Source organism: Pimephales promelas, chromosome 7 (assembly GCF_988280905.1).
Source record: "Pimephales promelas chromosome 7, fPimPro1.hap1.1, whole genome shotgun sequence".
Lineage (NCBI taxonomy): Eukaryota > Metazoa > Chordata > Actinopteri > Cypriniformes > Leuciscidae > Pimephales > Pimephales promelas.
The window spans coordinates 27,665,127-27,677,324 of NC_142775.1; the positions used below are offsets into that span (position 1 = coordinate 27,665,127).

At 36.4% G+C, this 12,198-nt stretch overlaps 1 protein-coding gene and 1 pseudogene across 2 annotated transcripts; both read left to right on the forward strand.

The window, feature by feature from the left end:
* Positions 1-4,250: 4,250 nt before the first annotated feature.
* cxcr4b (C-X-C motif chemokine receptor 4b) lies at positions 4,251-6,179 on the forward strand. The gene is made up of 2 exons (XM_039655951.2): positions 4,251-4,341; positions 4,630-6,179. The coding sequence occupies exons 1-2, from the start codon at positions 4,327-4,329 to the stop codon at positions 5,674-5,676; spliced, it is 1,062 nt and encodes a 353-aa protein (XP_039511885.2). The 5' UTR covers positions 4,251-4,326; the 3' UTR covers positions 5,677-6,179.
* Positions 6,180-6,340: 161 nt separating this feature from the next.
* On the forward strand, positions 6,341-10,797 carry LOC148978362 (uncharacterized; annotated as a pseudogene). Its single transcript, XR_016169411.1, has 5 exons — positions 6,341-6,355; positions 8,373-8,430; positions 8,667-8,824; positions 9,300-9,394; positions 10,499-10,797. The product of XR_016169411.1 is annotated as an uncharacterized LOC148978362 (transcript).
* Positions 10,798-12,198: the final 1,401 nt, after the last annotated feature.

The following is a 12,198-nucleotide window of genomic DNA, read 5'->3' on the forward strand; positions in this document are numbered from 1 at the left end:
TTTCCAGCTCACAACAATCCCTGTAGCTATTTTATTACGGATCTAAATAATGTGCCATCTGAGTAGGAGTCTTGAACCTAAAGTTAATCTTAAACAGAGATTTTAGGGACCAATTTAGTAACCTAATTCAAATGTATCTAATTAAAATGTAGCTAGCACTTTATTTTTCACTTGAAATAACTAAAAAGGATCATTATTACTTTTTTTCCTGCAAATGAATCAGTTCTACTGCAATCTTGTGATATTTACCTGATAAATCTACATTTAAGAGTAAATTTGCCTTTTAAATGTTATTAAAAACCAAACAGGATGACAAAATGCAAATCAGCCTACCTACTTGGGGTTTTCTATGTCAGATCAAAGCAGAATATAAAAAACAAAACAAAAAAAAACAACAGTCTCCACACAAACAGCTGGGTTGTAATTACTGGAAACCCCCTAGCTGAGAATTTCATGATTAATTATGTATCACTGCATATTCTCCAAAAAGCCCTATCTTATGAACCAGAGCTGATCCTTCAGCCCTCATATTATTATGTATGTGATCATTTGCAAGTGTGCCATGAATGAGTTCATGAATGGCTGCAAAACAAGCATTGTTTACTCTCTGGAGGCTTTACACATTTCACACTTTATCTCTGCTGCATTCTTTTACCTTATTTCCATGCTCATTCCCTGCTCCTTAGCTCCCTTGCCACTCTTCACACTTTATATTTGAATTCTAAACAGCACACGGATCCTTTGTATTCATGGGTACATACGGCGTATACAAACAGATTGTGTTTAGTGCTCTCAGGACAGGGTATCTTATATTTCACAGGGGGGATTCTAGCTCTGGTTTAGCGAAACACATCCTCCTGACCTGACCCTAGCTCATATAATTGAAAGAAAACAAAACATGGAGGCATTGCCAAGTTAATAATTCAGCCTGAAACGACCTGTCAAAACCTGTTATAACTTCGACAGTGGAGTTGGAAATGCTTACATTTCACATTTCTCTCATTTAACAGAAAATGATCACATAAAATGTTGCATTTACTTTGATCATTTGTTAGATTATTGACCTAAATGTATTAATACCATCTAATACACATTTACAAGATGTACATTAAATTACAGTATAATGTATATAGTAGTACTACAGCAGAATTACTGTGGCTTTGCATTTCTGATCACTTAAACAAGAATAGAGAGAAAAAAACTATGCATATCTTTGCTGAAAGATTTATATCTTCAGCGAAAAGAAAGCTTTAGGCCTTTAAGTGTCTGAACTGTAAGGTACATGATCAAGCGTTTATTGTTATAAAGTTACATGAGTTACATGATTCTTAAGAAAAAGTGCATAGAAATTCTCTCATGTCATCATCTGTCAGCGAACAACTTTTACATCTACTTGTATTTTGAGTCACTTTCATTCCATATCCATTTCTCACCAGAGGCCCTGCTGTTGATGTTTCACAACACAATGGATGGAGGAATGCCATCTGTACTGTCCACAGGGCTCTAACCCAAAGATCGGACCTAATGAGAGGACAGACATAACAACAAACAGAAGAAAAAAAAGTTGACTGCATGGATGGCAAAGATGTTAGGCCAACTCAAAGAATAAACGAATAAATCACTAAAATAAGAGTCTCATGTTTCAAAGAAATGTGATTCTGTCTGGCTCATATTTAAGTAGAGTCACAGAGAGTTTGGATCTGTCATTAAATGTTAGTCCAGGCATATGATGGAGGTGACTGTGTGACCTTCTTCTTTCATCACTCATGGTTCCTTCAACAATCACAGTTCTACACGAAACAAATTGCAAAGAGGACCAGAGGAGACCTGCCATATAGTAAATCACACTACAAAGCCTGAAGACCTTCACACTGCTCACCCAAGTAACACGATGTGATCATAAACAAAAGTGCTGGGACGTCTGGGAGGGAATTTTAGGTGGTGGGAAAGTTCACTTGACACGTCTGAATAAATGAATATGTAAGGACTAATGTAGAGTCAGATGGTCATAAGCAAAATAAACCCTGACAGGGCCTTCAGGACCCCGACACAAAACAGAGTGGCTTGTATTGGCCTTGAGGGAATCACTTTGCGATAACGACCTGCTGCCTGAACATTATCCGCCTTGTCAGACAGCTACTTAGTAAGTAAATAAATAAATTGTCATACACATTTAATTTTGATTTAAAATAATGATAATAATTAATTTAAAATAATAGTAATAATAATAAACCTTCACTGTAGTCATTAAAATGATCTATCTATCAATCTATGAACTTGTGCATTCATTTTCATATTCAAATTTCAATTTTGTTTTGATAGCCCCAAAACTCTGCTATCTTCTGTCAGGCATGAGTTAAACATGTATTAAGTTTATGTCAATAATAATTAAAGGTGCTAAACGAACCCCTTTTTATTGCCTGTGTGTGAAGGGGTTGTAATCACACATTACAATGATCCACTTGTCGGGTTTTGCCATTACCTCTGAAGGCCCGTATTCCTATGTGAAATCCATCGGATGTGACGTGTATGCGCACTCCCAAGCCTCTCTCCTTTTAATATACAGTCTCTGCAACAGCTGGGATCATGGTACTGCAGGTACTGATACTGTTAACCAGTTATCATGGTACTGCAGCGACATGCAGTCTGATAACACACGACATCTGATAACACCCAAAAAACGACCTGCCTCCGGCACAACACACACTCCAACACAAACTTAAATGTATCTGCTGAAGCTCGTCATGCCAAACGTGAACCATATCGACTTAGGACGAAAACACGAATCAACATCAGCAGAGTGTTTGAATTATGGAGAGACCTCCGCTATTTTTATTGTGATCAAATACAAGTTTTCAGATATGCTGAAATAATAAAACATATATGAGACATGAAATGAATACAAAAGACTGTTCCAAAATAACAAAAGGTAGGTGCTTCGGATGTAACTTATATTTTATGTACTAGATCTGCTGATCTACTAACTTCACTCATCCCACTACTTTGATATTGTTTAAAATACACATTTCCAGGCACGTTCAGTAGGCCTACAGTGATGCTACTTACTACGATCTTATTGTTACACTGAAATTGTTCAGTTTAGTTCACTAACCAATTTCGTTATCATATTATACATTCACCTGCGTTGACACTGCTGATTGTGAAAGACACATGAATAGTTAGTGAAATGCCTTATGCTAGATAGCACCACAAATGTTGTTATCAAGGTACGAGCATAGAGCATTAGTTCACCGTCAAGCTGATAAAAGTAGTCTATTATTGTAATGTTGCAGTGGGAGTTTACATGAGTTTCCAGCATGTTGTGTGATGCTTTCTCCGGTGTGTTTAAAGTGCGGCCTGCACGTTCCAAGAGCACGAGTGAAAATTAATTAAATTAAAAGAAAATTAATATTTTTATTTATAAAGTACATTTATGTTTTGTAGAAATCTGACATGTAAAATTCTCAGTTGCTTGTTCATTTTTACACACTCTATGTCTTTCTCTAACACTAACACAGTGCCTATTGTTCTTCCATGACAAGAATGTTCACTTTTCACTTTTCCACAAAAATAAATGTACTGTAAATACAAATATATTTATACAGCACTGATGTAGCTAATGCTGTTCAGAGTTGTGATGTTCCTCGATGTATATGTATATATATATATATATATATATATATATATAAATAGATTGATATGATTGTGACTCCTATTTATTACAGCAAAAGGCCAATTTAGCAAACACGTGTCATACATATTTATGAATTATAACATGTCTGACAGATTTTGATCACTGACTGGTTCGTTTTGCATGTGATGGCTTACAGAATGTTTAAAAGTTGTGAAGAGTTTGATAATTTATCAGTTTTGATCAACAAACTATGTGCATTTAGTCATTGTGCAAATTGTAGAAAATTGCTCAGGCTACTCTTTTTCACACATGCCAAAATGCATGCAATTTGCTTAAATCAATAAGTAATCCAATTCTGATGAACAACAAACTATGGTCAGAGATCTGAACTTATTCGTTTTGAGAGAGAAAAAAACATAATAATTTGAGAATTGAGCCAAACCGATTGAGGAAAAATTGCAATAGGGCACTGCTCACTTGGATGAGTTTTCTTTTTGTTTTTTTACTTGAATGAGAGAGCTGCCCTGCCCTGCTGAGCTCCGCCGACGTCATGACCCCGCCTTGTATAATACAAGGGGGCGTGTCAGACTTTACGGAGGACTATTTAAATGCTGCTGCAGGAGGTCCGTTGACTGAAGTGTGTGGAGAGACTTTTGCGCGATTTTCTTTGGGTGCACTCCAATTTTAACAACATGGACTTTTACGATGTAAGTTGTTTTAAGACCAATATGCTAGTCTGATATTTGATTAAATACTTAATAATAAGGCTTGGTCTGTTGTTGATGTTTATCATGTCTTGCTTGTCACGTTTTACTATTCAGAGTTTGCGTGGTTTTAAAACATTTTAAAGCAACTTTTGTTGTATTTTTAAGTTTATAAAATAGATCTGATTTTTTTATATAGCCTAGCCTATATATTTTTCATTGCTACTTTTAATGTCAACAGCATGTTGCTTAATATGTGAAATTAATCAATGTACTGTTATTTTTCTGCAGCACATCATTTTAGACAACAGCACAGACTCCGGGTCTGGGGATTTTGATGATTATGCACTTTGTGACCTTGCGTACAACAATGACTTCCCAAAGATCTTCCTCCCTACTGTATATGGGATTATATTTGTCTTGGGAATCATTGGCAATGGACTTGTGGTGCTTGTGATGGGCTTCCAGAAGAAGTCGAAGAACATGACAGACAAGTACAGATTGCACCTCTCCATCGCCGACCTCCTGTTTGTCCTCACTCTGCCCTTTTGGGCTGTGGATGCAGCCAGCGGGTGGCATTTCGGGAGATTTCTGTGTGTCACAGTCAACATGATCTACACTCTGAATTTGTACAGCAGCGTGCTGATCCTGGCCTTCATCAGCCTGGATAGATATCTGGCAGTTGTCCGTGCCACAAACAGCCAGTCCGTCAGGAAGCTCCTTGCAGAAAGGGTGATCTACCTTGGAGTTTGGCTCCCGGCGACCCTGCTCACCGTGCCCGATCTGGTCTTCGCCACGGTCCACAATACGGGCATGAATACGATCTGCCAGCTCACCTACCCACAGCAGGGGAACATGGTGTGGAAGGCTTATTTCCGCTTCCAGCACATCATCTTTGGCTTTCTGCTGCCTGGTCTGATCATCCTAACCTGTTACTGTATCATCATCTCAAAACTGTCCAAGAACTCCAAGGGACAGGCCCTGAAGAGGAAGGCGCTGAAGACGACCGTCATCCTCATCCTTTGCTTCTTCATCTGCTGGTTGCCTTACTGTGCCGGGATCCTGGTGGACACTCTGATGGCGCTGAACGTCATATCTCACAGCTGTTTCCTGGAACAGGGTCTGGAGAAATGGATCTTCTTTACTGAGGCGCTGGCGTACTTCCACTGCTGTCTCAACCCCATCCTTTATGCTTTCCTTGGAGTCAGGTTCAGTAAATCTGCCCGTAACGCTCTGAGCATCAGCAGTAGATCGAGTCACAAGATGTTGACCAAGAAAAGAGGCCATATATCATCAGTATCTACTGAGTCCGAGTCATCCAGTGTGCTGTCCAGTTAATGGACACTTTTGTACATAAAACTTTCTGACATGGATGACTAAGCTTTCTTTTTTTTTCTTTTTGAAAAAAATAGACTTTACTACACTTTTTATACATTGGAAACTTTATGTTGATAATTGTTATTATTTTCTGGTGTTTTTTATTCAGCTACTTAAATTAATGTTTTTTTTATTTTTTTTTATGTTAGTACTTTTTACTTGCAGGGCCTAAAGGCAGAGCCTTGACAAAGTCTGTATGCTTGCAAAAGATCTTATCAGGAAATATTGTGGTCTTTGTCTGATTCGGAATGCGTAGTGTAAATTATTTGTACATAGTTCATTGTTTGCCTGTGTGTGTGTGTGCTGTGCACTTAGCTTTCCTATTTCCCCATAAGCTTTCTGATATTTATTAAAATGGTAGCTCACACTGTAAAAATGTTTCAAGTGTTGTTGAGTTGTTATTTAATCATGTCTCAATTGTTGACTTCTATTTCATAATAAAACATAAAAATCACCACTTTTAATGAGGTCTGACGTAGTGTTGTCTTGCATCTCTCAAATGACACACACCCACACAAACATACACACTCCCCTCCACCCCCAATCTCTCTGTGGGGGTGGGGTTGAGCTGAAGGTCTGTCAAGTTACCAAAACAAAAGCTCCACCTGATCTCCTGCTGAACAGAATGGCTGAGGAGAGGGTCTGTAATTTTAAGAACATCTGTGTTCTTTAGTGTTTTAAGCAACTGCTGATACAAGACACCCATCAACCTACAAAGGGACCGAATTGGCTTTCCCTTGGGATTTCTTGTTGTATCAGGTAACAAGCAAAATAAGTTAATAAGGTAGTTTGAAGATGTAAAGAGTGAAATTATAAAACCTGCAGAATGCACTTTTAATTTATTATTATTATTATTTTTTTTTTTTTGCTGAGAGAAATAATTACATTTCAAATCTCACAAGTTTCAAGGCGGTTACATATTTTATCCTCCACTTGTTATTGTAACATATAATGTTTTAGCTTTGTTAAATAAATCAGCATAAATTTATGTATACCAAAAAAAAATCACTTTACATTAATGAGAATGCATAAGGATATTTTTATTGAATGAACAGAGTGCTTAATTGTCATGAAAATTGTCACAATGCAAATATCTTAAAAACTATTTTTTATATGCTAAAAGGGAAAGAAAAATACCAATTCCTAAACAATGACAAAAAATAAAAAATACAACTTTTGATGGGAATTTTACTTCTTATTCATCATATTACTGAACCAGGCACTTTTGACCTCTGTTTGCAATGCAAAGATATCAGTCATCAAGTTGTGGTCTATTGCTTCACTGTAAAACCTAACAGTTGTACTAGCTCATAACTAATGAGGTCATTACAGTCAAATGTCCTTATGCAGTTGAACAAACTATTAATTATTGAGCTCTGTTGACATTTATGCCACTTTAATTGAATAGGGCTCAAAATTTGATAGTTAATTTGTGTGGAGCACTCAAAAAGTTTAGGAGTAGTGGCATGACGTCATGACGTGGTGGGTGGGTCTTATCTCTGCCTCAGGAAAGCTGAGTCAGCCATCTTGAATTTGCCTTCATGCGGAGAAGTTTTCATGGAAGTTTTTACAGTTTAATTTGTTTTTATTCGTTTGCAATGCATTTTTTATCCCCTCACTTCAAACCAAGACCTCAGTTTTTTCATCTTTGACCTGCCGTCATTTCAGCGCCGTCTTATCAGCGCCGTCTTATCAGCCCTGATTTGGTAAGTAATGCTAACATATTTTGTTGTTGTTTTTAATTGAATTTCGATAAATAGTCTTACATTTGGAACTGGGAATACATGTATATAATATGCACAGTTAATATTTGTTGTAAATAGTATACAAAACCGAGTAATTGTAACTAAAAATGTTTGAATCTAACAACGGTGTACAGTTGGCGGGTTTCCGGAAGAACTACATTTCACATAATGCATGTTTTCCCGGGACATTGACGTAGAGGAACGACCGTGAGTTTGAATTTTCTCGTGGAGTCCGAAACGCTCCTACTGTCTATGGTCCGAAAGCATAACGTTAACTTATCCCTGCTTCCCAGTTTCTGCCGGCTGTTGTTTTCGCTGGTAATGCATGTAAAGTAACGTTTTACTTATTTGTAAGTGTCCGCGTTAAACATTAAGTATTTCACGTTGACGAGCTGTGTGTTGTGTAGCGCCAGCGTGAATCTAACAATGCTAAACAACATAATGTCAGTGTGTTATCATGAAACCAACAAGGTCTTTGTGTGTATTTTTTTCCAGGCTCGAGTGTTTGGTTGTGAGATGATCATCTAGGAATCTTTTTTAAAAGTTCAGGTAGGATGTATTATGAAATAATGTTATTAACAATTGGTTTTATTTTGTGTTTCCACTGTCATTCTTTTGCCATTTCTTTAGATGCTTTTATCACTTGAACCCTTTATTAATACTTTGTTAGTATTAATGAAACAAAACATCAATAGAAATAGCATATACACACACAACTTTGATGCTGTGCTTGTTATTAACTAACTTTTCATTTTACTAAAATTACTGTACAATGAATGTTTTTGATAGATTTGAAAATTTTGGATTTTTATCTGTAAATTTACTTTTTTAAATTTAATTTACCATTATGTATCGTTTAAAAAATGTTTTTAGAACATTGACTAATCATCTTTGTGTGCATGTTGTGTATAGATATTGGACTTGAGTGCTACAGAGAGTCAGCGTTTCACCATCAGACAGTTGGCAATAGGTGAGATTTGTAAATTGTTTACTGATATGATTTTTTTTTTTTAAAGCAGATTGAAATGAAAAGTATTCTCTATTTGATAACATTATACAGCCTGTTTTAAATTAAAGAATGACAAATAACTTTCTATTTTGACATTGGTTCTGACTCATCCCTAGTAGAATTGCCCTTGTTTTTCCTACCTGGCAACTGAAAACTTAAACTAAAAATACGTTCACAAGTCTCTCCATGTATTGCAGAGTTTCACCGAATCAACAACATTAACCTGCGGAATCAATTCTACAAGGAGCTGGACAGACACACGCCTAAACTCATCACCTTGTTCAGAGACAAGGCCACCAAGACTGTCAAGACAGTGGAGGAGCTAGCCAAACTCATGAGGATTTATGACCTTCAGGTGAATTTTAAACTTAACATGATTCAGAAACAGATTATTTACAGATTATATTCAGTCAACTATAAGAAACCATAGTGAATTGCCTGGACTGTGCCCTGAGGCTAATAGATTATTCCATGAACAACATTGTCATATAATCAGAGATAGACATCCTGACAAGATGTATTCTATCAGAAAGAGGTACCTTTAAAAGATACTTTCAGTTTCAATTTGAAGATATCAAAATAACTACTGTCTGTATTCATGAAATTTTGTTTACAAATGTTGTGTTGTGTTATTCAAGTATTTACAATAGAAAGTAATTTATTTGAAAAATGTTTTAATGAAGAAATGGTGAACCAAAAACACTGAATCTACCATTCTATAGCAAAGACCACCATCAGAATATGGAGCTATTTAACACTTTTCTTTTTTTTAATTGTTTGTTCTGCATTTGTGTAATTACTTTTGTAAGGTATAATTTTTGTCCATCTAGGAACAACGTGATGTAAATATGAGATGGGACCTCATCCTTGGTGCACTTCCTGTCTACCTGCATGAAGATTCTTTAAGTTCTTCAGGACCTGTAATGTAAGTGTACTGTCCTCACTGTCAATCCCTTTGCCTTGCTATTCGGTCAGCTTAAACGTATCTCTCCAAAAACTATAGGAAAACCAGGCGGGTATTTCAGAAAGCAGGTTATGTGAAAACTCTTGACTTATCCATTCCAGAGGGCTACTCCAGAAAGGAGGTTCAACAAACTCTAAGCCTAACCCTGAACTCTGAGTTGACTTACCCTGAGTTTTTAGTTGCAGAATAGCTGATCTGAGTTAGGTAATTCAACTCCGAGTATGTTAACTCTTGAGTTGAGCTTGTGCTTCACGAGCAGTATAAAGCCATCAATGGAGCTCTGATACTGTGATTCTCCATGGCAATCAGGAAGCATAGATTTAACTTAATCTCTGGGTCTGTTACTGTGGTAACTTACGTTGTGAACCTAAAGATTTGCTTGAAGAAACCCTGAGTCTTACGGAGCTGCCTGACAGCAGCTGTCCTTTCTTTTTCAGTCCAACCATGTTGAAGCAGAAATAATTCACATAGTTTGATTAATTTTGATGAGCTCTCACTCCCTGACAAGGACTGAACCGAACAGTAGACCGCTCTCTCATCAGTCCACAATTTATATACTTCGGCCGCACAGTGAATATCAGACTACACGTCATTGCTGATGTGCTCTCAGATCAGAACAATCGTCTTTGTTTTAGCTTTTTTTTTTTCACCAGCCGGCAGAAAAAGAGAAATAACTAATAATACTATAATAATAATATTTTAGAGTACCTAACTCAGATCAGCTATTCTGCAACTGAAAACTCAGGGTAAGTCAACGCAGAGTTCAGGGTTAGGCTTAGAGTTTGTTGAACCTCCTTTCTGGAATAGCCCCCAGGACCTGAGTTGTTATTCTTAAGTAAACTGTTATTCTCAAGTTATTATAAATGAAAAGGTAAGTATAAAGCTTTCCACAAAAAGTATGCCAACAGATAGGTGTGAAACTAACATAAGATATAAGCATATGTAAAGAAAATAGTTTAAACATGTAGCTTAGTAGTAGTCTAAGTGTCAGTAATGTTTAGAGGTCATTGGCATGATTTGTATCCTTGAGGGGCTAAGCTCATTCTTGTATTATTTGTTTTATAGTCAGGAGTTGGTCCAGACCTCACCGATACTCCAGTGGCTCTCCTGACAGTCGTAACGGATAACACTACTGATGCAGCCCTCTTCTGCCCTGAGAGCATCTGTCGTGAAGGATAAAATACTTGCAAGCTCCTTTTGTGTCTTTTTAAAAGCACATTGTTGAATAAAAAAAGTTGCTAAATTGTCACAGTGGTGTCACTTCATCTTTTCTGACATTATTAGCGGAGTAAAATTGTGTAGTTGGCTGACATCAGGATTTTAGTTTAGAGTAAATGTTGAGTGCATATCCCACTTTATGAGTAGAAAACTATAGGAAATTTAGTGCATTTCCTTATTATGAGTTTAAGAAAAGTGAAAATTGAGTATATATATCTGACATTTTATGAGTTTAAGAAAAGTGAAAATTTTGAGTGTATTTCCAACATTTTATGATTTGAAGATAATTGAAATTTTTGAGTGAATTACTCACTAATTTTAAGTTGAGAAATATCAATATTTTTAAGTTAACATTGAGATAATTTAAGGCAACATTAAATATAACTTTTAATTTAAGTAAACTTAAAACTTTTAAAAACATCACTCAAATATTTTTGTGTAATCTGTTACAAAATAATTTTTGAGTTCTGTGAACTTATCCGGGTTTACAGTGTTGATGAATAACAATTAGTTTACAGTAGCAAGTTAGCAGCCCTGAAGTACCAATTCACCATTCATGCAGAACATATTCTCACAAGGTTTGTATCATAATGACCGAACTCATGTTTAATACAGCAGGTTAAATTACCATTTCTAAAGACTCCAATGAGGTGTAAAGTACCCTGCATCAAGTCTTTAAGGTTTATGGTTATTTTTCACTGTCTGCTCTCACAGTAAGAGGCCAGTAAAAATAGAGAATTGGGTGCTGCATTTTGTTCATTTGGAAATGTCCTGGAATGGTTCTGTCATTAGAGAGCTGTTCTCAAAAGCCACGGCACACCATTAACACTCAATTGAGCTCAGCTGGACCATCTCTCCCATCTCTAAACCGCCATTTGAAAGAGACCAACCAAAAGGAGCTTCTGGAAATCTGCTGGGAAAACGCATTATCAAACCCCACTTAACTGAGAGTCAGCGAAACCTCAGTCAAGCACATCACAGGTCAAAAACAGATGTTAAGTTCATTCAAACACCCAAAACACACAGAGTCTGCTAAAATTATTATTTCAAAGGAAAATAATTATGAAGAAATAACTTTTTTTTTTTTTTTTTTTTTTTTTACAATAAATTATAAATTATTTGTTCTATAATGCAACTAAATACAACTAACAGAATTGGTTGTCTAACTCAGGAGAAAGGGTGTATTGATGTTTCTGATTGTCTGATTAACACACAGACACACACACACAAACAGGTTGCATTTTTTTTTGGGGGGGGGGGGGGGGGGGAGAACTAATGGTTTTAATACTGTACAAATAGGTTATATTTAACCATAACCTTAATACCAATCACAGAACACTTTCTGCACTTTTACATTTTCAAAACACTCAATTTAGTATGATTTATAAGCTTCTTTCCTCAAGGGGACCAAAAAAAAAAGAGAGAAGACATTTGGTCCCCATAACGTTGGGAATACGCTCGCGCACACACACAGGTTTACAGGTTTTTGGGGACTTCCAATACTGTTTTTTTTATACTGTACAAACAACAAATTCTATCCCCTTACA